The following is a 25,358-nucleotide window of genomic DNA, read 5'->3' as shown; positions in this document are numbered from 1 at the left end:
AACTGTATGTCAGTTACAGCTTAATTACAAAGTAAATAACCAAAAACAAGTAACAAAACATCCCCAAACCCCTGTCATCCTCAGGAGAAAAATCAACACTCTTCAGCCTGGCATTGGAGGGTCTGATTTTCTGTCTTCTAAGATCTAGCCATGGCAAATAGATGGTCACTAAGAATGAGCTGAATGAACAAATGGCACATCCTTTCCTGCTGGCTGTTGGTGACATCTGTGTGTCTGCGCGCGGTAGCCCACATCTCGTTCTCCCTCTTTCTGCCAGGAGTCTCCCAGCTGCCCTTACAGCGAGGAGTGGTCATGGCGAACAGTTCTGGCCAACAAGGCAGAGTCTGCTGCTGGCTCTGGGAAAGCTATAGCTTTCCTTTATAAAAAGGAAGGGATGTGTGTCCCCTTCTCTCTGCAGACATCACTTATGAAGCTACAGTGTCATCTCCTGAGCACAAGGGAAGGGCCAAGAAAGGTAGAGACAATTACAGCACTCTGTCCCAATGCTCTGGAGACTGAGCTGTGGGCTGACAGCTGCCCTTCTTCAGACTTGGTTTGTGAGGAAACTATAACCCCTAGTATTTTGCTATCATTAAAAACCCAAGAGACTGCACATAAAAACCCAATACAGAGGTGTGGCTCCTGGAGCACTGTATCTGGGGCCCCTGACAGCGGGATAATCCCAAGTCACAGTGGCACAACCACGGGAGTAACAGTAGAAAGAGCCCCAGGAAGTCACCGAACTAGACACTGCTCTGCAGGGGTGGGGCATGGCTCACACTGGAGGAGGCTGGAGGTAGCAGAGCTGGAGGTGGGGCCATGTGGGGGGCGGGGACTGGCCCAGCAGCAGGACGGAGAGCAGCAGCAGCAGCAGGCCCAGGAGTGGCGCCGGGATCAGGAGGTGCCGGCTGACCCTGCGGGGAGGCGGCACAGTGCTCGGCGGCGCCCTGGGGAGCCCGTGGTGTCCAGACGTCTGACCACCACCCTCCTTCTGGAGATGCTGTGGCGTGCACCTGAGCCACTGGAGGCGCAGAGGGCACAGGCAGAGCTGGCCCCAGACTGGCCTCCTGACTGGGACCAGCTCCTTCACCACGGGCACCAGGGCTTGCTGCAGCTCTGGTTCTGAGGGGCTGCTAAGGAGAAAGGAAGGCAGGGCAATGGTGTTGGTCTTCCCCTCGGCCCCTAAGTCCCGTCCCAGGCCCCTGGCTCCCGCTACCTCTCAGGAGGGTTTCCGAGGATGTCTCCAGGGTGTGAGTCTTCTGGATGGATGGGGAGGTCCACCTGGAAGGACAAAGGGGACAAACAGTCTCAGGTTTGCTGAACCAGGAGAGGTGCTACCGTCAGCCCACTGGACAGAAGTGCGCACACAGAAGGGGGCAGGACACAGTGGTTCAGTGTGAGAGCCTCCCCAACACACGCTGCTGCACTGGGCTCCCAGCTCTGCCAGTTTCCTGCCGCGTGGCGCTTGCACGTCACCCCACCTGTCAGGCCCCACTTTCTCCATCTGCCAGACAGCAGTGATGACAACGCCCACCTCAAAGGGCTGAAGTGGAGAATGAATGAGAGTGTGGGCAAAACCTAAACTGTCAGGAGGTGGGCTTAGAACAGCGCCTGGTGGACAGCACCCAGTGACTATGTGAGCTATTCAATATTATTATTTCCACTTTCTGATTCTGGAAGCACCCAAGCCCCCTGAGGTCAAAGACTCTGTCTCCTCCAGGAACCCAGCCTTGGCCTGGGCCTAGTACAGCATGGACACTCCTTGGGTCCATCTTCCTGCCCTGAACCAGGCCCAGCAGGTATTTTAAGATTAAAGCCCCCAATACTCCTTACTTTACCACGTCACCCCCCATGTGTTTCTTTTTCCCTGTGTCTTTCTGAAAGGGTATCCCCTCTGCAGATCTCAGGCTTTCTCAGGCCTGCTTGTGGTCTGTGGATGACAACTATGCCAATAACAATACAATAATAAACAAGGAGTTCCAGCAACACCCCGGTCTCAGCCACTGTCTTCACCACTGTCACCTACTGTGCGTCGGCTCTGTGCCAGGCACTTTATGATGCGATCCTTAACCTTCATCCCCACCCTGGGAGCTGGGTAAGATCGTCGTCACACTAGCCGTGAGGAAGTCGAGGTGGGCCCCAGTCTCCACGGATGGGAGTGTGGTGTGGTGGGAAAGAGGTGGGCCAGGGAGAGCATCTTGGTCAGCGTGGACCCTGAAGAACCCCAGGTGCCCAGAATGGAAGCCGGCACACCTTCTGGCTTCTGACCTCACCACGTTTCCTTCCTCTGCTTCCTCTGCCTGAGAACCAGGATTGTCACCTGCCGCTTTGAGGAGCAAAGGAGCTGCTGTGTGTGGTGCCGGCAGGGCAGCTATGACAGATGCGGTGCCCCAGGAGTTCTGGGCTGGCTGGGGAAGGTCTGGCTCTTCTGGAGTGTGGGCGTACATATGTGCGCATTTCCGCAGTCTTGGGGTGTAGCCACGTCTGTGGCATAGAGGCTGCGGCCCCATGTGCAGTGTGTAGGGGGGTCCCCTGGGAACATTCTAGCTGCCCACTTGCCTGAAGCCTCCCTCTACAGCACTGTCTGCTCTCATTAGCTACAGCGAGGGCATTGTTAACTCTCGGCCAAACGATTTTTCTGTCTGTTTGGGGGTGTGGGCAGGGACTGGGGAGGAGCTTTGACTACAAAAGCCTCATCTGAGGGCCTGGAGTGAATGGTGCCGGGGACTGCCTACCACGACCTGGATCTCCGCTTCGTCCTCTTCCTCTCTTCTGGGCAACCTGGGGCGACAAGAAAGTCACTGCAAGCATCTGTCTCCCCTGCCTGGCTCCCATTCACCAGCTGTGTGGCAGAACCTTTAAAGCAGGAGGTCTTCACGTACATGGACCTGGAGGGTGCCCTGGAGCCCCGCGAGCAGACTGTTGCGTGTAGGTTAGCATCTGTATTTTTTCACCAAATTCCTCAGAGAGTCTGTGTGTGACCCCTAAAGGGTCAGGGGCCCCTCCACCTTATTGGCTTTCTTAGCTGCTCCTTTCCCAGCAGGTCCCCCAGGTGATCAGAGGCTTCTGGGTCTCAGACATCTCTGAGACCCTGCCCCCTGCCCCAGCTTCCTGCCTGGTGGGTTGGGCCATGCTCAGGGAGTCTGGGTCTCACTGGGTCTTCTTTGAGAACTGGGACTCCAGCTCAGGCTTCCCTGACTCCAGAACTCAACTCTGTGGACCCCACCCCCATCCTAAGTCATTTCTCTTAGGTGTGCAAGCCCCAGCCTCTGTGCCCCCGTGGTCACAGCTGCCTGAGCCCCTAAAACAGGCGCCTCTCTGGGGACTCAAGACACAAGCTGCCCAGCCCCGACGTTCCTTGGAGGCTGAGATGTCTGTACCACCCATCACCACCTTCACTGGGGACCAGGGACCCAGTGATCCAGCCTTAGCCACCAGTTTCAGACCCAACACCCTCAGGGTACAGCTGTTTCCTCAACTCCGATTCAGTAAGGCACCCAGGCTCATAGGCCCCCAGCCTCTGGTCCAGTCAGATAACCAGCTGTCTGATCCCCTGGGATTTCTACGGTGGGGTGGGGGTGCGGGGCCCAGCCCCTCTCAGTATCTGAGCCCCACAGGACTCACCACTTCCCTCACTCCCAGCTTCCCACTTTGTGGACCATACTGCTCTCCCCTGCCCCAGGGAGACTGGGATGCCCAGCCTCTACACCAGCCCTGGTCCCCGCTGCTGCTCAGCGCTGTCTTCTTTCCATTCCCTGGTGACGCACGGGGAGGTTACAGCGCTGGGGGGCCCCCCATCCCGCCCAATCTCAGCTTTCTCAGACAACTCCAATTAGAGGCCGTAGCAGGCAGCCTCATTAGTTGTCACAGCCAGGAGCCTGAAAGAGGGGAGGAGGGAGAGGCCGGCCCTGCAGGGAGGCGGAGGCCCTGTGGAGGAGGGTGGGCCCAGACATCCGGTGCTTTCCCTATCTTTGGAAGCTGCACATAAGCCTTGTAATAGTAGATTAACAGTCACAGGGCGCGGGATTGCCCCATCCCATCACAGAGTAACTAAGCGGGGATCTGAACCCAGGCTGTGTGATCACAGAGACCCCAGGGTATCCCAGCTGTCTGAGTGCTCTGCTGGGGCACAATCTGGGTCTCATTTGCACCAGGGCTCCTTGGGAGCCTTAGAGAAGTGTGTTCAGTGACAGTGACTGAGTGAGCTGTCCCATCTGCCTGATGGCTGTCTTCTTGCCTAGGGGTCTCCTATACGAATACCACTCCCAGAGGACCCTAAGCAGGGCCTCTTTCAAGTCTTCCCCCCAGGAGGGGTCAGGGGCTAGATGTCTTCCTGAACTACCAGGCTCTGGGGGTAAGGCTGGTCTGATTCATTCTGGTCCGCAGGCCCAGGATCGCCTCTGCGCGAGCAAGGGGCCCAGAGGTCACACCTTTGCGTAAGCCTCCCCTGGGGCTCTTCCAGGCCTGTACTCCAGCCATCTCAGAGTCACCCCGGGGGCCAGAGGGATGGCTCAGGGAGGACCAATCTCCTTACCTCGTGGATGGCTCCTCCCTTCCTTCCTGAGGCTGCGCTGACTCTTCCTGCGAGTTTCTCTGTGGGAAAGAAAAGCCTAGGTATCCTGGGCTTCCCCACCCACTTCTAAAACCGGCCCTTCTCCTGGGCTCCCCCTCAAGGGTGGCTCTACCTTCCCTCCAGGGGCAGAAGCCCGAAAGTGGACCAGTAGTTTTCCTTTGGGACCAGGAATTCAGGTCCCCCTGAACTTCTCACACTCCCACAAGCCTCTCACACTCATCTGGGCCCCAAAGAGGCTCAGCATTTCCCTTCCAACCCCCTTCTCCTCCCAGGTTCCCAGTTGTGGGCACCCAGGTCCCCCTCCATTTTCTCTGAAGACATCCAGCCTTGCCTGTGGCCTCAACCACCACCGAGACACCTTTCTAAATGCATCACTGAGCTCTACCCTTGCGCACCCACTACCTCCGGGGCAGCACCCCCCACCCCTCAGGATGCTCACCTTAGGGGGTCACAAGGTAGGTTCAGCGTCTTTCTGTCTACCCCCTTTTCCAGAACCCAGAGCTCTTAGCCCCCTGTTGGTGAGTTGGCAGCTCTGTTTCCCCTGCCTGATTCTCACTGCCTGTCCCTTTTTCTTATCCCAAGGCCCTGGCCTGGCTCCAGCTTCATCCTCTAACTCTGGACCACTGCCCCAGCCTCCTCCCTGGCCTCCCAGTCTCCCATGTGGCCCCAGAGGGATCTTTCTGTGCAGCACATCCAGAGCTGACCTGCCCCTCCCCACGCACAGCCTCTCACCCTCACTGGCAGGGAATTCCTTTCATGATCCGGCTTCACCTCATCTCTGGCTAGTCACTCCCAACTGCCCTTTACCTTCCAAACGTGTTATGTGGTTCCACGCTCCCATGTCCTCTCCACATACTGTTCCCACTGCCTGGAAGACCTCTCCTTTCTCACACCACTTAACATCTCTTATTTCTTCAATATAAACTCAAGCGTCAGTTTCCCTGTGATATCTCCTATTCCACACAGGTACTCCCTTTCTCTGAGCTTCCCCAGGGGCCATCCCCCAAGCCCCTAGCACACAGATCATCCTGCATTGGGATGGCCCATTTTCATGATCTATCAGGTTCTGAGCCCCACGGGGTCCCCAGGACCCAGTGCAGGCAGCACGCAGAGGCCTGGCTCAGTCTTCCCCTCCAGGAGGCGTCTGAGCGCTCTCAGCGGAAGTTTTGATGTACACTTGTGGGACTTCCTTGGTGGCTCAGCAGGAAAGACTGCCTGTCATTGCAGGAAACACGGGTTTGATCCCAGATCCAGGAAGACCCCACATACGGAGGAGCAACTAAACCCGTGTGCTGCAACTACTGAGCCTGTGCTCCAGAGCCTTCCTGCCCTAGAGCCCATGCTCCACAACAAGAGAGACCACTGCAATGGAAGCCCGCGCACAGCAACTAGGGAGTAGCCCCCCACTTGCCTCAGCTAGAGAAAAGCCCTCATGGGAATGAAGCCCAGCACAGCCAAAATTAAATATAATTTTTAAAATGCATGCTTCCCCTGAGGGATGCAGTTGTGTTCCCCACAAGCTGTGTGATCTCTGAGCCTCAGTTTCCCAAGAATAACAGGGTGAGGGATGAGGGCGCCTACAGCCCGCAGAGACAGTGGGAGAGGGCAGAGAGGAATCCAACAGAAGATTCTCTCAATTCAGAAAAAAAGCGAACAGAGAAACTGTCTCTTTCAAGGGTGGTGAGCAGCGAGGAAGCAGTATGATTTTCAAGACAATAAAGCATTGTTTACAGAACTTTTAGCAATATTTTCTTAAAAAAAAAATTCTCCAGTCACTAACAGATTACAAATCTCACTTTTCAACTGTGAACACTGAATATGAGCTGTCTTCATTGTTTCAAATGAGGTTTGAAATATTGTTCAGGTAACTACAGATGATGGCTATTGTTGGATTCAGGATTGCATAGTGGGCTTGTTAAGTTTTTTCTTAAAGGTTTTTTTAAAAGGTAAATGCTTAAAGTACCTACATGGTATCAGGAAGAACAATTCACTTCCTCCCTTCCCACCTTGTAACATTTTAAATAAGGTGATTCCAGACAGTGTTTTTGAAACCACCCCCATGAAATCTGCATGTTTGGTTGGCTCACTTCCACACCAGCAGGCCAGTCCCTGGAGGGCAGGGGTGGTGTCCTGTCTGGCCAGGGGCTCTGAGGCCAGCACCCAGCAGGCCCTCAGTCCACACCTGCCTATGGGGTGGGGAACAGTGAATGCGTCCCAGGCCCCGCTCCCAGCCCCTGGACCCAGCAGTCTCAAGGCCCTCCTGTGCTCACCTCCTCCCCCGAGGGGGTTTCAGGAGGAAGCTCTTCCTCCCCATCCGCCTCACTGACCACCTCCTCCCACGGCCACACTCCACACAGTGGGCTGGAGAAATCGACGGGTGTCTCCTCTTGTTTCTGAGGCCAGGGAGAGGCCAGTGAAGGCAGAGGTCAGGGGTGGCATGGAGATGGGCTGAGGCATGAGGTTGGGGGCGGGGAGAGTGATATGAGGGTGCCTGGGGGTCAGCGGGGCAGCACCGGGAAGGGTTTGGTGCCTGGACCAAGGACTGGGATAGGGATGAGGTTAAGGACCGAGGTGGTCCTGGGAGGACTGGAGTGGGGTGAGAGTCAGGGCGGGGTCAGAGTTGCCGCTGGTGGTGGCTTAGGGTGTTCTGGGGGTGTCAGGCCCACCTGCTGAATGGCCTGGATCTCCACACCCAGCGACGGCGGCAGCAGGTTGGTGCAGTCCGCTCTCCTCACCTGGGCCCCTTCGGATAACCTGGCCACACAGTCAGGAGGGGGAAGGCTGCCTCCATGCCCAACTACCTGTCAGCCAGCCTATGCTGAGGCTACTGCCCTGCCCACCTTGGGGCTGGACGCCACGGTGGGGGCTCCCTGTCCTTGGGCTCCCCTCCTGCTTCCTCCTCCCCCGTCGTTCTACTCACTCATCCAGCCCCTCCTGGGTCTGACTCAGCTGCTCCTCCAGGTGGGAAATTTCCAGCCTCAGTTCCTGCAAAGGAAGGAGTGAGGGACCCTTGGCTCTGCCTTTTCCCCAGCCCCATGACTGGGCTCCTCTTCCAAGGCCAGGTCCACTCCTTTGACTTCTTTGGGATCCTCCATACACATACAGACAAGGAGAGAAGGGGAAGAAACAGTAGCAGAAACTTAGGAAGCCAACGACAGGTAAAGAGCAACAGGAACCCAGAATGTAACCTATCGGTCAGGAAAACTAAGAAAAGGAAAGCAGAGATGGAAACATATGGGAAAACGAGAGACACACATAGGGGACAGGGAGGCCTGGCATGCTGCGATTCGTGGGGTCGCAAAGAGTCAGACGTGACTGAGCGACTGAACTGAACAGCCCTATCACACACAGATGGGGAGCAAGAGACTCTGAAGACAAGGGACAGAGAGAGGAGTCACCCCAGGAGACAGAGAACTGACCCAGAGAGCGGCAGAGAATGAAACCAGCCAAGCAGGGACACAGAAACAGGGGCAGGGCAGACGCTGTGAGAAATCACCCACAGAGAATCAAAGTGGGTGGGAGATGGAGATACAGAGAGAGGAAGGACAGAGGAAAAGTGAAAACGCAGAGAGAGAGGGAGCGGGAGAGACGCACACAGTCAAGCAGCAGTGATGGTAGAAACAAGAGGTGGAGACTCGGAAAAAGATCATCAGACATAGGAGGAGGCAGGACACCCCAGAGATGGCAAAACAGAAGTGGGGCCTGTGGCCGGGCCAGGGGGTTACCTGGGTTGTGGCTCTGTACTCCTCCAAGGTCTTGGTCAGGCTCTCTGCATGGCGAGTGCGCTGGGAAAGCCCAAAGCTGATTGAGGCTGGGCTCAACCCACCAAAAACTCTTGAGGTCAGGTTGTGGGGGAAGGGGGGTTGGATGGGTGCAATGGGCTGGGGGCAGAGCAAGACCTGAAGAGAGCATCAGCTTCCCTGGAAACCCTCTGACCTCTCTGGGCTGAGTCTCCAAGGATTAGAGTCTAGTATGCGTGCATGGCTAAGTCACTTCAGTCATGTGGACCGTAGCCCGCCAGGCTCCTCTGTCCACAGGATTCTCCAGGCAAGAATACTGGAGTGGGTTGCAATGTGCTCCTCTACAGGATCTTCCCAACCCAGGGACTGAACCCGCGTCTCTTACGTCTCCTGTACTGGCAGGCAGGATCTTTACCACTAGTGCCACCTGGGAAGCCCTAGAGCCAAGGAGGACTTTCCTTTGTAGACTTGGGGCAGGAGACACATCAAAGGCACATTTCCCTCCAGCCCACTCACCTCGGAGAGGATGGCGTCTCGCTGGCAAATGAGGTGTTCACACTCGTAGAGCTGCCGCTGCCAAGGAAGGAGCCCGTCCATCTGTCTGGCCTGCCCTCCCCGGCCTATCCCGCTCTCTAGAGCTCCTCTCCTCAACCTCCCTTCACATCGCTGGATGTCAGCTACCCCGAGGGGGACTTCAGTGAGTTGCCCACTGGCCCTGGGGACCTCAGGGCTTGAGTCAAGCCCCTGATCTCACCAGACCAAAGGGGCTGAAACTGATGAGGCTAAAAACGGGCCTCGGGGAGGTAGGAAATCGTCAAAGCACTAGGGAGGGGTGCCACCTTCAAGATGTCCTTCTCCGAGGCCAGCTCCTCACTCCTCCTCTTCACTCCATCCCGCTCGGCCAGGAGCTTCCCATTCTGGAAGAAGGGACCCTGGTCACGATCACTTCAGCAAATGGCCATGTTAATATTCAGAGAAGACATGTGCTGAGCACCTGATGTGCATCAGGCCTCATGCTGGGCACTCTTTCTCTTTTTTCTGAGCCTTTCAGATGTGGCTTTAATTATCCTTCAATGGCAGCCTTTCTAAGACTTTTTTTTTTCACTTTTTATTTTGTTTTGTATTTAATTGTATAGCCAATTAACAACATTGGGACAGTTTCAGGTGAACAGTGAAGGTGAACAGCCATATACATGCATCCATTCTCTCCCAAACTCCACTCCCATCCAGGCTGCCACATAACATTGAGCAGGGTCCCATGTGCTATATAGTAGATCCTTGTTGGTTATCCATTTTAAATATAGCAGTGTGTACATATCCATCTCAAACTCCCTAACTATCTCTTCCTCTATCCGTCCCCCTATTCCCCGTGCTCAGCACTTCCTAATGTTTCAGCCCATTTAATCCCTCCAACAATCCTATAGGATCTCAGCTCTGATTTGCAGATGAAAAAATACGGCTGCAAAAATGGAGCTATGATGGGATGCATGTGAGGATTAAATGAACTAATAATTACTGCTAACATTTACGGGGCACCTTGCCAGTGTTAACTTACTTCTGTGCCCTCTTTTAAAGATAAAGATGGGAGTTCCCTGGTGGTCTAGTGGTTAGGATTTGGTGTTTCCACTACGGTGGCTTGGGTTCCTGGTACAGGAACTGAGATCCTGCAAGCTGCGAGGTGTGGCCAAAATAGATAAAATAAAATAAGATAAAAATAACTGACTCACAGAAAGACTGAGCAACTTTGCCCAGGTTATATAGATGGGAATTCATGCAAATACATGTTTAATATATGTTAATGAATACAAACACATTTAGAACAATGCCTGGCATATACCAAAATTTGGTGTTATATTTAAAAGATATTTCTAAAACTTTGTATTACAAATTTTTAACCCACAAAAGTAAAGCTAATGGTGTGGTGAACCCAGAAATTCCCCAGTGGTCCAGTGGTTAAGACTGCACTTTCACTGCAAAGGCCTGGGGTTCAGCCCCTGGTTAGGGAACTAAGATCCCACAAGCTGCTCGACTCAGCCGAAAAAAATTATGAACCCCCATTATTTGTCACCCAGTTTCAGTAATTACGTACATTTTTCCTGTTTGTTTCTTCTCTATGCATAAAGAGTTTGCTTTGCTTAACCAGATTATTTTAAAGCAAACCCCAGGCTTATTTCACCTGTAACTGCTCCAGCATTTGTATTTGCTACCTGAAGACTTTTCCTTTAGAAAGGACCACAATGCAAGGATCACTCTCAACAAAGTTAAGAATAACTCCTTCGTATCATCGCACACCCAGTGCTCTTTTTTGGGTTTGGTTGTCTCACAAATGTTTTCTTTACACTTAGTTTGTTTGAGTGAGGATCCAAACAAGGTCCACCATGGCTTTTGGTTGAAATGTCTCATTTTACCCGGCAGTGATTCCCCCACCTTCCCAATCCGGGCACTTTTCCAGGCCCTTCATTTGTGGAAGAAACCAGGTTATTTTTCCTGCAGAATTGCTTTAGTGTGTTCTTGTTTCCTGTGCAGGACCTTCTTCATGTTCCTCCTGCCTCATTATTTTCTATAAACTGATGGATAGATGCAGGGCCTTGTTCAGATTTTTGTTCAATATTTTGGCAGGAAGATTTCATGGGTGCTGCTCTGCTATCTGTGTCAGTCAAAGCTATGGTTTTTCTAGTAGTCATATATAGACGTGAGAGCTGGACCAGAAAGAAGGCTGAGTGTTGAAGAATCGATGCTTTTGAGCTGTGGTGCTGGAGATCTCAAGAATCCCTTGGACTGCAAGGAGACCGAAACAGTCAATTCTGAAGGAAATCAACCCTGAATGTTAATTGGAAGGAATGGTGCTGAAGCTGAACCTCCAATACTCTGGCCACTTGATGCAAAGAGCCCACTCACTGGAAAAAACCCCGATGCTTGTAAAGATTGAAGGCAAAATGAGAAGCGGGGGCGGGGGATGAGATGGTTAGATAGCATCACCGACTCAATGCATGTGAATCTGAACGAAGTCTGGGAAATAGTGGAGGACAGAGGAGCCTGGCGTGATGCAGTAATGTAGTCACAGTCAGACACGACTTAGCAATTGAACAACGATGTTCAACATCGTTAAACAACAATGGCACAACAATAACAATGCCAACAACAATGGCACAGCTGCATCATCTGTGCCTTTCAGGAAGAATGTAAAGTCTGGCTCTCCCAACTATTCACGTTTACACTGTCACCATCCCCTATTTTACAGAAAAAATTAAGGAGTGTAGGGGCTAAGAAACTTCACCAAATTCACATGGAGAATAAGGTCAAACTCAAGTCTGATTCCAAATCTTGCACTTTTAGCTCTCACTCTCCTCTGGAGCTTGGGTGAGAATGGGGAACCAGCTTCACCCCTCATCTCAAGTCGCTCATCATTGGAGGTGGAGACTGACACAGAAGCATATGATAATAATGCCTGAGTGAGACTCTGATGAGGCCTAGGACCTGGACCTTGTGGGAGCCCACAACCTCCTTGCAAAAACCCTCTGGGAGCTTTTCAAGGAGGTTGTGCAGAGGCTGAGTTCTCAAGGGAGAGGACAGTTATCTGGGAAAACAAGGGGGCCAACAGAGGGCAGCTCACACCAGCCAAAAATGAGACCTGAGAATAAAATGGACCAAGTTCTGGCCTAGAGCTTCCAGGCACCAAAAACCTAGCAAGCTGCACTGAGTTGCTGTTGTTTTAATACTTATTTTTCTGGCTGTAGTGGGTCTTCATTGCTGCATGCCAGCTTTCTCCAGCTGTGCTGTGTGGGTTTCTCATTGCAGTGGCTTCTCTTGCTGTGGAGCACAGGCTCTAGGTGTGGGGGTTTCAGTGGTTGCAGTAAGTGGGCTCAGTAGTTGCAGCTTGCAGGCTCTCTAGTGTGGGCTCATCGTGGTGCAGGGGCTTAGTTGCCTGGAGACATGTGGAATCTCCCCAGACCAGGAATCGAACCAGTGTCTTCTGCATTTCAAGGTGGACTCTTGACCACTGGACCACAGGGGAAACCCTGCACTGAGTTTCTATATAAGGAAAGCATTTCGAAGCACAGAGGCAGTCAACTTTCCTTGGTCACACCTCTCCTCCTGGTGCCCCTGGGGAAATCAAGGCCAGCTCCTCCCTCACTCCAACCCAGCTCTGCTCCAAGTCTTCCATCAGCTGCCCGTCCTCCCTGTGTCTCAGCGGGCCTGGGCTGACAGGTGAAGGGCGGAGGAAGGACGGAGCCAGGAATGCTGTGTCAACATCTGTCCACCTGGCTGGGATTTGCAGGCTGGATCCTGGGCCGCTCGGCAGGGAACCTTGGTTACTCAGCCACTCTGCCTTCTTCTGCAGTAACCTGAGCCCCGCCCGCTCTGTGGGGTCTGTAGGAAAGCTGAGTGAGTGTCCCTTACTCCAGCATTATTCTGCTGTAACTTGAGAACTTGATCTATAGATGCTCTGTAGGCAGCTGCTCAGAGGGGAAAGGTAGGGGGAGGGAACCAAGAATAGCTGATTTATCGAGTGCCTAGGATGTCCCAGGCGCTGCTCAGAGCACTTGATCTGGCAGCAGGCCTTCTGGGCTGGAAGGAGAGACCACCGCTGACTACCATTTGCCCTGCTTTCCTGGGGGGTCCACTCTCCATGGGGGTGGGTGAGAGGAGGTTCCAGCCCCAGGCTTAGAGGTGAATCAAGATGGAAATCTTAGCAGATTCCAGACACCCGGTTGGTCAGCTAACCCAGAGGCCATTCTCACCGCCTCTTACTTGCTTGCCTCCCACTGCAGAGGCTGAGGAAGGTCAGATATTATCCCAGCCTCTCTTGTCAAGTGATCCAGTGAGATGTAACAGAAGTTTGTTGCTGCAGGGGTGGAATGGGGGTGCTTCGGGAAAAATTTTTCCTTCTGATGAATAGAGAGAGCCACGAGAGGAGCATTTGTCCCTCTTTGTCCTGCTTTGAGTGAGAACATGACGTCTGGAGCTGTTGCAGCCATCTGGGATCCTACGGCCACAGGCAGACAAACAAGCCCAGAACCTTCAAAACCTCTTGTTAGTTAATGTTCTTCATACTGAAGCTGCCATTTCTTTGGCGTTTTCTTCCCTGGAGCTGAAAGTAGTCCAGACCTATCAGTGGCTGTTTTACCCACGCCAGGGAATAGTTTGGCTATAATCATTTAATGTCTTCTTGGCCAATGAGATATGAGGGAGGTCCCGTCATGGGGCTTCAGGGAAAGTTTCTTTCTTTTTTTTTTTAATTTTCAAGTTTTTTGTGGGATCTTAGTTCCCCGACCAGGGATTGAAACTGTGTCCCCTGAATTAGAAGTGCATAGCCTTAACCACTGGACTGCCAGGCAAGTCCCTCTCCTTATTCTTAAAAAGAAATGTTCTGGAAAGAACAGTCACATCCTGCCTGCAGCCCATGCTTCACACCATGGCAGCTGTCCCGCAGCAAGATTCTCACTGCCCTAACAGAGAGAATTTTCATGAAAGAGCCAAGGAACAATAGTGGAATACTTTTTGGTTTGAATGTAAAAGCCATACTACAGACATAAGCCAAAGAGATTTTGGGTAACTAATGAACAGATACCAGACGGAATGAGTGTTACTGCTTGGACTGGGCAGAGATTCTCAGGGCTGGGGAGTTCAGGCAAGTCAAAGAAGAGAAAAACAGAGTGAAAATGCCTTCAGGCCAGCCCCAAGCGATGGGTTAGAGGGCTGGAGAGGAGGATGGATATAGTTGAATCACAGAACCTCTGGGACATCTGGAATCTGAGAGAGGTGTTTCCCAGCTCAGTCTGTGAACCAGAAACATATGTGAGTAGGAAATAGAGGTGGTGGTATGAGGAGTTAAAAGCGTAGGTGGCCCAGTGAGGCCCCTGTAGCCACAAAGTCACAGGAAGGCAGTTTGACCTCCTCTGTGCCCCTACAAGGGTGTGGAGAACCCCCAGGGTATTCCTGGGTAGTGGGGTCCAAAGGAGGGCCACCACCATCACATGCAGTGAGGACGGTACATCCAGAGACCAGAAGGCAATGTCAGCCTCCCAGTGGATGCCAGCACGCAGTGGTGACTAAGGCTGAGGACCAGATGGGACAAAGAGCATCAGTCTTGTGACCAGCAGAGAGAACAGACATTGAGTGAGGAGCACGGAGGCGCTGCGTGGGTCTCCAGCAGCTTAGATGCCGCCTTGTGTGTGGGGTTTATTTCCCCCTAAAAGGACTGAGTGGACCGAGAATTAACTAAGATAATGTTTTCTGTCTCGGATAGAATGAGGCTTGAATCTGACCTGAGGCTGGACTGGGCCTGTTCATGTTATGTGCGAGATTCTGGGATAACAGAGGCCATTTAATTCCCACAACAATCCTAATGAACAGATACCCTTCTCCCCTGTTCTTACAGAATAAACCTATGGCTCAGGAAGGGGAGGTCACCCGCCTACAGGTTGTCTGTTGTGCAGGGATGAACTTTGAATCAGGGCTGACTGTAAGGCCTGTTTTCTTACCATCATAAAAAAATACTAATACATGAACAATAACAGCTAGCTTCTAGTGAGCTCTTCCCATGTGTCCTGCCTTGTGCCTCGAGCTGTAATAATGCCCTTGTTTAAATTTCACACAATCCAACCATGGAGATTCCGATATTTTGCCCTTTATCACAGATGAGGACACTGAGGCAGACAGAGAGGCAGACTGGCCCAGGCTTATGTCGGCAGCCTCACCAAAACCAGGAGTCAGCCCCGTGCCCCACACTCTTCTAGGCTGTAGCAGCCCTCACATGCAGCCATGTGACCGTCAGGGACATTCACACATTACTGTGATTCTGGGGTCTCCTTCACCAGACTGAAGGGTGTTTGTGGAGGCAGTGGGCAGGAAGATCCTGAGGACTGGGGAAGGGGTGGGAGGGCCTCAGCTCACCTCTTCCTGCAGAGTCTCCATCTCGGCCACCAGACGCTGCTGCTCCTTTTCCTGACCAAGCCCAGAGAGAGAAGAAAGGCTTCTTTTTGGGCCCCTCTGCCCCCACGCTGCCCTTCTCCCACCCCTGGGAACATGACACAGGTTGGGTCATGGAGGAGCAGGGCTGGGGGCACGGGTCTGAGGAGCCCGGCTGGCTCCTGCTGTCCCCCTTTGTCATGAGAGGGATGGCAAGCATCTGACTCAAAGTCTGGGGTGAGCAGGAAGGGGACTGAGGGAGCCCCGCGTGACCTTTGCCCTTTTCCATTCTGTAGTCAAGCTCTGTTGCTCAGACTCCAAGAAAGTGGGAAGAAGAGAACAACTTTGTACCCCTTGCCCGAAACCCACCGTGTGCCGGGCCTGGGCCAGAAGTCTGCGGTTCTGTTCCTCCAGGCTCTTGGCCAGAGTCTTCAGGTCCTCCAGCTCCTCATCCATGCCCCTGGCAAACTGCAGAGCCTGCTGGGTACTGGTGGGGGCGGGGAGGTGGGCCACAGGAGAGAGAGGAAGACAGAGGTAACAGAGGTAGATCCCCTCAGAGCAACAGAGAAATCTCAGAGTCCTGGAGAGGTGGGGACAGAGACCTACAGAGAGGGGCACAGAGACCCAGCGAGAAAAGGAGGAAAGACACAGAGTGGGCGACAGAGACCCAGTTTCTACCTCAAATACCAAGAAAGTGCGAGGGAACCTGGGCCTGTGGGCAGGTGGGACGTGGAGGGTGCAGGAGGGTGGACGCGGGGCCCGGCCTACCTGCGGAGCTGCTTGCGCAGGGCTGAGATCTCCTCCCCGAGGCGTGCGGACCCCTCCTCGGCTGTCTCCACACTGCGTTGCAGTTTGGCATTCTCCCCAGCCAGCCGGCGGTTGCTGAGCTCCAAGTCCTCCAGGCTGCTCAGCAGGTCGGCGGTGGCGGGCCTGGGGGCAGGGAAGAGGCAGGGTCACTGTCCGCAGCCCTGGCCTCCATTCCCCAGGCTGGGCAGGTGCCGGTGGCGGGGAGACGCGGCTCCTCCAGACAAACAGGAGACAGCCCTGTCCTCCCTGAGCTGTCAGCCCAGCCTGCTCCCCTCATCCGCTCCCCGGAAGACCCTAGGCCCTAGGCCAGGCCCGGGCCCTAGGCCGCTGAAGGGCATGGGCGGGGGAGGGCAGGGAGAGGCTGAGGATAGGTACAACTCAGGTCTGGGGTCTTCGCCTCCGAAGCTCTCCAGATTGGCCGGATCCTCAACTTCTGGGCGTCCTGGAGGGAGACAGAGGGTGGTGGGCTCCCAGGTGACCCGAGATGTTGGCAACCCCTGGACTCCAGCCTTGGTCCTCCTTTGGCTCCCACCCTTGCGTTCACTCTGGGTGATCCCACCTGCTCCTAGGGCTGCATCCGCCATCCAGAAAGCCTCTTGTTCATGGGCACCTCGAGCTCAGGCTAGATTTCCCCGTGGGGCCCAACTACCCTACATTCATCACGTCTGACCCTGACCCTGGGCAGCATTCCAGCTGCCCTGAACCTTGTCTCTCCTCTCAGTTCCCCCACTTACTCACCCAGCCCCTGGGCTGTCCTGGCTCCCTCCCTCCTCCTGCCTGAGGCCTCTGGCCTTCTCCCCCTGGACCCTCACCGAAGCCTCCACCCTGGCCTCCAGACTCTCCCTCCTGTCCTTTCCCCATTCGGCGCCAAAGGGGTCTTTCCTCCCCTAGAGCTAACATCTCCTCCCCTTCTCACAACCCTCCCCTGACTGCCCCCAAGCCAGATTGGAGGAGGTTCAAGAAAATGTTAAGAAAGCTCTATTTTTCGGTTTTTGTTTTTATAAGTCTGGAGAAACTTAACACCAGTAACACCAGCACTTTTTTATGGAGTGCCTTCTGTGTTGAAGGCTTTGGGGTAGAATGGTGAGCAAACCAACTGACAAAACAAGAGGGCAGGTAACGAGTCATAATCAGATTTCTACAGGGAAGGGATGCAGAACTGTGCTGAGGATGCTGGAGAGAAAGGGACCTTCACTTGCAGCATCCCAGGCTTTCCCCACCAGGGCTTCCCTACCCCGAGTGAAGGAGGAGGGAAGACATGGAAAGTTTAGGCTGAGAAAACAGCCTGAGCCCAGGCCAGGCGGGAGGTGGGGCAAGACCAAAGGGACAGAGGATGCAGGAAGTAGAGTGCAGGGAAGCGTGATGACGGTAAGAGGTGGGAGAGACCTCCGTGATGCGGCTGGTGTCAGGAGGAGGAGCTGAAAACAACCGTTGAGGGGAAAAAAGCAAACCCCAAAGCTCAGGGCATGTGGGGAGGCAGTCATGGAGGTGCCTAGAAAGCTAGGTTAGAACAAATGTCTCTGGGGTCCGGCCCTATCCCCTGCTCTGCCCCCATGGGAAGTCCCCCCCACTGTCTGACCCTGGGCCTGCCTGCTTCATTCTATATATAGCGATCTCACCAGATGGCAGTTGCTGGGAGGTCAGGGCTCCCTCGAAGGCCGTCTCCTCTTCCAGCTCTAATCCCCTGTATCAAAGGGATGAGGCTTAGGGCCCCTGCAGGCAACCCCCCCAATCCTGACCAGCCTCCGACAGGGGGTTGCGGGTGATGGGAGGGGGCCAGGTCAGGTGAGAGCAAGCACCGTGGGGAGGAAGGTGAGGCCAGATGGCAAGCGCCTGGGGCCAGATGGAAAAGCAGGAGGGGCAAAGCCTGTGCTTGGAGGGGTGGGGAGGGGCCTCTGTCAGCCTCTCAACATCCCCCTTCTCCTCTCTCCAGCCCCTTTCATTTCTGCCCTCAGACCCTCCCCTCACCCCAACCTCATCTCTACTCTCCTCTCCTCTCAGCCTCCTTCCAACCACAGCAGGTCCCTGTGCCCAAAGCGTGCTGGCTGCAGTAAGCAGGTATGAGCTTAGGTCTTAAGAAAGGTTTTTGGAGGGGGCTGGGGTGGGGGATGGAGGTGCGGGGACCCACCCATCCAGCTGACAGGCAGTGATCCAGTCCCGCATGACCACCAGGAAGGTGTCCAAGTCCACAGTGGCCTGAGGGCCCTCCCCATTGGGGTCCAGGCTGCAGGCCAGTGTTTGGAGGCGAGCATCCTGGGGACCCTGTCCAGTCACGGCCTCCAGGTAGGCTAGCAGATGGGTCACAGCCACAGTGCCTGGGGACAGAGAGGCTGTGAGGGAGGCTGGGTCAGGAGAAGGGGAGGGGTGGGGACCACGGGCTGGGCTGGTGGCACCCCAGCACCGTGGCCTTTGGGCAACTCCTTCTTCTTCCGCCGAGTCAACGTTTTCACCTGGAAATAGGGCCCAGTCATCTGCACCTCAGAGCTGGACCAAAGAGGACCAGCTGAGCCCCACTAGGCCCACAGTGGCTGCCCTTTCCCCCTCCCCCAGGCTCCAAAGCCCCGCCTTCCTCTGCTTACCCTCCTCCCCCAGGTTTCCTCCCCTCACCATCCCCTATCCATTTCCTTCCTGAAGCTTCCCAGTCAACCACATCACCCCAGCCCATCCCTCTGTCTGTGGCCCCCCAGTTCTCAGCCCCCCAGCTTCGTTCCTTATTATTCCTTGACTCTCTGACCTGTTCTCTGGGGGTCACAAGCTTCGAACGTGGAGTTGAGTATTTGCTCCTCTAAGCTGAGCAGTGTCCCCAGGCTCCCGTCCTCTGCCTGGTCCCAGAGGTACACTGAGGAGACAAGAGGGCCAGCCCATCTGTGGGGAGGGGGACGATGAAGAACAAAGAGGGGCTCCTGCAGAGGGGAGGGAATTCATTCCAAGCTGCCTGGTGTTTGGGCTGGTGGGGGCCACAAGGTGAGGGTCTTCGAGTCACCTTCCCCATCCCCCGATTTGGGAATGCGGGGGCCCCCCCTCATCCTTCAGGCCAGGAAGTGCCCCCTGCTGTCTAATCCCTTGTGTCCAATTGGCTCAGGAGCCCACAATACTGAACAAACCCTCTTATAGCCTTTTCCCCTCTCTTCCCTGGCTTAGAGGGGGCGAGGGACAGAGGAGGATGAAGAAGAGAGGATTCTGGGAGAAGCGGAGGGTGAAGGGGGCCCAGGAGCCAGGAACAATCCAATACCGCGCGGGCAGCCTGGATCGATCCCGCCTGCCCTCAGCATCTCTGGTCTCTCAGCCTGCCTCAGGGCTGGGTCTCTCCTCCCCACATCCCTGAGGCTGGCTGGCATCATCAGCGCCCACGGGCTGGGGCCTGAAACAAAGGGGGATGGGACAATCCAGCCAGGGTGAGTGGTGGTGCGGTTCCGACCTCAGAGTTCCAGCTGCAGGACTGTGGGCAAGTCTCTTTGCCTTTTGGAGCCTCAGTTTTCCCACCAGTAAAATAGGTGGATAGAGTGATCCTCCCCCTCCCTGGGGCTGGGAGGGTGAGGTCTGTGTAAGTGAAGAGCACTTCCTGCTTCCCACCTCCACACAATGTGAACATCCTGGGGTCTGTCTGCTGCTGTATCCACTGTGCCCACACAAAGCAGCACTCAAAAAATGCTCCAAGATATAGAAGGAGCCTATACATTCTCTACCCCTGGACCCACTGGATCTTTCCAGGGGCTGGAAGTGACTGCTGAAGCTCCCTGCCCTGTCCCTGAACAGATGGGTATAGCAGAGTGCAGGCTGCAAGGTCTGGCAGACTCAAGTGCAACCTGGGCAAGGGACTCAGTCTCTCTAAGCCTCAGTTTCTTCCTATGGAAAATGCGTGGGTGGGTGAGTGGGGGTTACTTCCCTCCTAGAGAGGAGATAAGATATTAATAAAATCTGGAAGCTCGATAATAAAACTGAACATTTATTCAGCATTTACTAGGAGCCGCGCCTCTTCTGAGCATTTGACATGAACCACAGTGGCTGCTATGATTACAAACCAGGATACTTAGGCTGCTATGATTACAAACCAGGATACTTAGGCACAGACAAGTGGGAAACTTGCCCAAGGTCACATGTTCAACATCTGATTGCCATTTCTCATCGCACTAACTCTTCAAGGGTTCTCTGTACTGAGCTAAAAATTTAGCCCCTTGGGGTTTGAACTTTGGCTTCTAAGGAAAGGGAGCAAGACCTACAGTTAGGGGAGACGTGGTGCCCCCCTACATTATACAGGAGGACCCTGCGGCCCAGTGAGGTCACCCAGGACTGCCTGGCTCCAGATGTTGTGGGATCTGAGGAGCTGCATGGATCTACAGCGCAGATGCGCCCCTCAGCCTCCTGGGGCCCCTCAGGAAGAAGTCACTCTGCTTCTCTCCTGTTCTCTTTCCTTCCTCAGTGTCTCTACCTCTCTGTCTGTCCTGTCCTTTCTCCAGTTTTGTCTCCGACTCTTTCCACTCTCCTCCCTATCTCTTTGGCCCTCAAGTCCCACCTGCCTGTCTCCACGTCCTCCACCCCCATCTTCTCGTCTCTGTGCTGCTTCTCCCGTAACTCAGCGACTCTCCAAGGCTTCTCTCTCCTTCCTCCACTGTCACTCTCTCTCTCTTTCCACCTCCTGCTTTCCTCAGTCTCCATCTCTCCTGGGTGTGTCCCTCCCTTTTCTCTGGGAGTCTCCCAAAGCTGGCTCAGCCCGCGGCCACAAGTTCCTTGGCGGCCGCACGCCCTCTGCTGGTGCACATGAAGTTTACACGTTCAGATGCTGGTCACTTGGTCAGCCTGCCCAGGTGTCTGCCTCCTGCCTTCCTATCTGACAAGCCTCCTGAGGCCAGAGAGAAGATACCGGCTTTGAGGCTGGATACTAGGAGCCTCTAAGAAAAGGGCCCTGTCTCTCCTCTAGGGTGGGAGTCTCCCTTGGCTCTCTCACTGTTTAGTAGATGAGTTTCAGAAAGGACAACCCAACATCTTCCTCCTGAAGCTACTTTCACACCCATTTGGTCTGTGTCCAGCTGATCATTCAAAAGTTAGTAACTGGGTTCCTATTATATGTCAGGTATTGCTCCCGAGCAGCATGATCAGCAGGACAGCCGACGGCCACAGTGATTCTTGAGACCTGAACAGTGGTGAGAGTGAGATGAGATGCTCTATTGGTATAAAGTGGCTTCCCAGGTGGCTCAGTGGGTAAAGAATCCGCCTGCAATGCAGGGGACACAGGAGATGTGGGTTCAATTCCTGGGGCAGGAAGATCCCCTGGAGGAGGGCATGGCAACCCACTACAGTATTCTAGTCTGGAGAATCCCACGGACAGAGGAGCCTGATGGGCTACAGTCCATAGGGCTGCAAAGAGTTAGACACGACTGAAGTGACTAAGCATGCACATACTCATGTCAGTGTAAAGTACATGCCAGATGCTGAAAACTTATAAAAAAAGAGAATAACTTCAGTACATTTTTACATTGATTGTATGCTGAAAGGACACTGTTTTAGATGTATTAGGTTCAATAATACTATGATTGCCATCCGTTGTGTCTGTTTTTCTTTTTAATTCAATGTGGCTACTAACAAAACTTAAAATTACGTGTGTGTGTATATATATATATATATAGTTTGCATGTTGGCCAATGCTGCTCCAGGGACTGGGTATACCAGAGTGAATAAAACTGACCCTGCCCTGTGGAACTCATGTTCTAGTCGGAGAGACAGAGTCTAAACAGATGAAGAGATGTCAGTCCTCTGAAGAAAAGAAAAGAAGGAAAGGGGAGAGAGAGTAACAGGGCAGCTCCTTTACAGAAAGCAGAAATCTGCAAGAAGTGATGGTGAGTCTGTAGGTCACTGGAGGGGGTGCTGCAGGCAGGCGGCACACGCATACAGAGATTTCTATTCCTGCAGCTTGGCCTCCCCAGAACAAATAAGGTGTCCAGACAGGTGGGCACACAGCAGGCACTTCATCAAGGATCGTTCTCTGCATCCCACCCTGCCTCAAAGTGGAGGCTCAGCCACCGCAAGCCAGCTCTTCCAAGTTCCTGAGTCACAACCTGGTGCCCTGTTTACCCATTGCTCCCTCCCCACCCTCCCGTGGGACAAACAGGGACCCAGTCACTTACTTTTTGCAGTGGGGCCACCTGCCTGGTCCTCTGGCATGTCCATGGGCCACCTTGGCTGCTCTGCAGCTGGTGGAGAAGCTAACAGCTCCCCTCCGTCACTGGAAGGGACCAAAAAGGGACTGGCTGCTCCCCAAGCTCCTAGAAGGACAAACGGGGGAATGGCCTCCTCAACCAGCCTCCTGAGGGTGGGGACCCGCCCTGCCCCTCCTGTGCCCCAGGCCGTTCTGGGTTCTCAGAACCTGTTTGCCCACCCCTGTCTCGACCAGAGCAGCTTTCGCTCAGACCTGTTTTATGGATTGGAGATGTGGGCTGGGAAAATGGGGGCCTAAGGAGTGGGTGGCAGAGATCAAAGGGGGGCTGGTGGGTGGGGGGTCATTCTCTCCTGCCACCCCTCCTCCCCACAGTTTGTCAAGTTCCCCAGCCCTGTCCCTCCTGCTCTATGATTCTCCCTTGTCCCCTCCTCTCCCCTACAGCTTCAGTCAGGTCTCAACCTCCCCTCCTGGCTCCTTGGCCCAGCCTCTTCCTCAGCCTCCTGCCTCCAGTCTCCAGCTCCAGTCCATCCTCACAAGCACTGACCTGCCCATCCCCCGCACAGTGTTGTTCCATGGCTCCCAAGCACCCCAGGGACAGAGCCTAGACCTTGGACTAAGTCTGATATTGAAGGCCCGGCTTGGCCTGATCCTACCTGCCTCCCCCACCCTCAAACCCACTTGCAACCCTGAACCCTGTGCTGTTGACCAAACTGGGCCGGCTCTTCCCACCTCGCGCTCTCTGCCTGGGACGTCCTTCTTGCCTGCCTTTCCTGTCTCAGCTCCCACGTCCCCTCCTCTAGAAACCGTTTCTGGGCTAGGTGATGTCCCTGGGTTCCCACACTGCCCTGGGCTACTTACAATCTCGCCCATCAGCCTGTATTTGGAACTGTTGGCCTCCTGCTTGAGTTTGAACCCCGTCTTTCTCCTGTTTCCAGCCCTCCCATGGTTCCCTAGTAACCTCAGGACTAACTACCCAGCCTTTTGGGCTGGTGTGGCACAGAATGGTTCCTGCAACTCCTGGCTTCTTGTCATTTTTCTCTACCCTGGCCAACCTCCAGGCCCCTCACGGCCCAGGGGAACTCAGCATCTTTCCTGGTTCTCCCAGGCCCAGGCTCCCAGCTCCTCTGGGGAGCCTCCCCTGAGTCCTGGGAGCAGTTAGAGGCTCTGACACTCTCTTGGAGAAGGCAGTGGCACCCCACTCCAGTACTCTTGCCTGGAAAATCCCATGGACAGAGGAGCCTGGTAGGCTGCAGTCCATAGGGTTGCTAAGAGTCGGATACAACTGAGCGACTTCACTTTGACTTTTCACTTTCATGCATTGGAGAAGGAAATGGCAACCCACTCCAGTATTCTTGCCTAGAGAATCCCAGGGATGGGGGAGCCCGGTGGGCTGCTGTCTATGGGGTCGCACAGAGTCGGACACGACTGAACCGACTTAGCAGTAGCAGCAACAGACACTCTCTTAGGGAGAAGTTTGACAGTATTTCTAGAAGATTCTGACAGGATTTCAGGGGTCATCTACTAGATTTCCTGGAGGGTTCCTTTCAGTATCTCTGAGGAAGTTTGGTCAGGATTTTAAGACTTTTAACAAGACTTGGAAGGCCCTAATATTGGGAACTCTCCCCTAGGATTTGGGGGCTTGCCAGGATTTCGGGAGGGGCTCTGACACGGCTATTCTTGGGAGCCTCGCCACGGCCTGGGCGCACCTGGAGCCACGTCGCAGTGTTCCAGTCTCGGGACACAAATGAGGGCCACGAACGACAAACAAACGACAGTTGGGTCCTGAAGAGACGCGCGTGCGCTGTTCCCACCGGGAAAAAAAAGGTGCCAGAGCGGGACCGGAGCGCGCGAGGGGCCTAAGCCACGCCCCTCCCGGGCTCCTCCCCGGGACGCAGGCGCACACCGGGACAAGGCGCTCTCCCGTCGCTACGGTTACCTACGAGACCGCGCATGCGTAGAACTGCCCGGGCGCGCCCCCACTGGTGGAGCGGGCGCATGCGTACTGGCTGAATCGATAAAGGCGGAAGAGATTAAAGCTGCTGGAAGTGCCTAAGGCTTGGGTCTTCTCTGCGCCCAGGCAAGGGAAACTTGTCCTGAGGGACCCTTTGTCCACCCCCTACTTCTTATCAGCCACCAAGCCGTGTCTTTTTTGCCCTCTGTTCCGTGTCACCGTCACAATGATGTCGTATCTCACTACTCCCATGCCTTTTTTTGCGGCTCCAGTCACAATGTATTAATAGGTCCCCGAAGGATTCTTTCCCAAACGGTTTCATTCCTTCCTTTTAGGAAAGAGTAGAGGAAAGATAACCTCAGCTTTTCGGGCTAGAGAGAGGTGCGTGCTAAGCCACTTAAATCGTCTCTTTACTCTTTGCAACCCTGTGGATTGTTGCCTACGAGCCTCCCTTGTCTATGGGATTCTCCAGGCAAGAATACTGGGGTGGGTTGCTGTGCCCTCCTCCCGGGGATCTTCCCGACCCAGGGATCAAACCCGCGTCTCTTATGTCTCCAGGATTACATCCCAAATTGACTTCTGAGCGTGCTTAGTCGCTTCAGTCGTGTCCGACTCTGCGACCCTATGGACTGTAGCCTGTCAAACTCCTAACGAGAGGCATTTAGGATAAAAGATGTCCCACCCGGGCTTCCCAGGTGGCGCTAGTGGTAAAGAACCCATCTGCTAATGCAAGAGACTTGAGAGATGCGGGTTTGATCCCTGGGTCAGGAAGATCCCTAGGAGGAGGGCGTGGCAACCCACTTCAGTATTCTTGCCTGGAGAATCCCATGGACAGAGGAGCCTGGTGGGCTACAGTCCAAAGGGTCACAAAGAGTCGGACACGACTGAAGCGAGTTAGCATGCACGCGTGTCCTACTCACTTGGCTTCTTTGCTAGCCCAGACACAGAAATCATTTTACATTCTCCCATTCATCCCATCATCATTAATCCAGCTGTTACTTCCTCAGAGAGTCCTTCCTCTGACACACAGTCTATAATTCAGACTCATCTCTCTACTTAGTTTTTTATTCGTCCTCGAGGCTCGTCTCTCCACCATGAAATAGTCTGTATTTGTACACTGTCTTTGTCATCCCCTGCTGGAATGTGAGCTCTTAGCGGTAGAAGGTTGTTGGGAACTAGAATATCCTTGGCCCAGGGTGGGTTCTCAAACATTTTTTGTCG

At 54.2% G+C, this 25,358-nt stretch overlaps 1 protein-coding gene across 1 annotated transcript; it reads right to left on the bottom strand.

Moving 5' to 3' along the window:
• Nucleotides 1-24,014, bottom strand: KASH5 (KASH domain containing 5). Its single transcript, XM_052656020.1, has 19 exons — nucleotides 23,893-24,014; nucleotides 22,155-22,292; nucleotides 18,767-18,871; nucleotides 18,161-18,347; nucleotides 17,652-17,716; nucleotides 16,408-16,474; nucleotides 15,994-16,155; nucleotides 15,595-15,712; nucleotides 15,211-15,261; nucleotides 9,153-9,230; nucleotides 8,830-8,886; nucleotides 8,299-8,358; nucleotides 7,494-7,558; nucleotides 7,240-7,327; nucleotides 6,844-6,966; nucleotides 4,535-4,593; nucleotides 2,736-2,781; nucleotides 1,217-1,281; nucleotides 1-914 (listed from the first exon to the last, which is right to left on the bottom strand). The coding sequence occupies exons 2-19, from the start codon at nucleotides 22,195-22,197 to the stop codon at nucleotides 776-778; spliced, it is 1,578 nt and encodes a 525-aa protein (XP_052511980.1). The 5' UTR covers nucleotides 22,198-22,292; nucleotides 23,893-24,014; the 3' UTR covers nucleotides 1-775.
• Between the last annotated feature and the right edge of the window lie 1,344 nt (nucleotides 24,015-25,358).

The sequence above is a fragment of the Budorcas taxicolor genome, chromosome 18 (genome assembly GCF_023091745.1).
Source record: "Budorcas taxicolor isolate Tak-1 chromosome 18, Takin1.1, whole genome shotgun sequence".
In the NCBI taxonomy this organism is placed as follows: domain Eukaryota; kingdom Metazoa; phylum Chordata; class Mammalia; order Artiodactyla; family Bovidae; genus Budorcas; species Budorcas taxicolor.
This window is presented reverse-complemented; position numbering and strand designations above follow the sequence as displayed.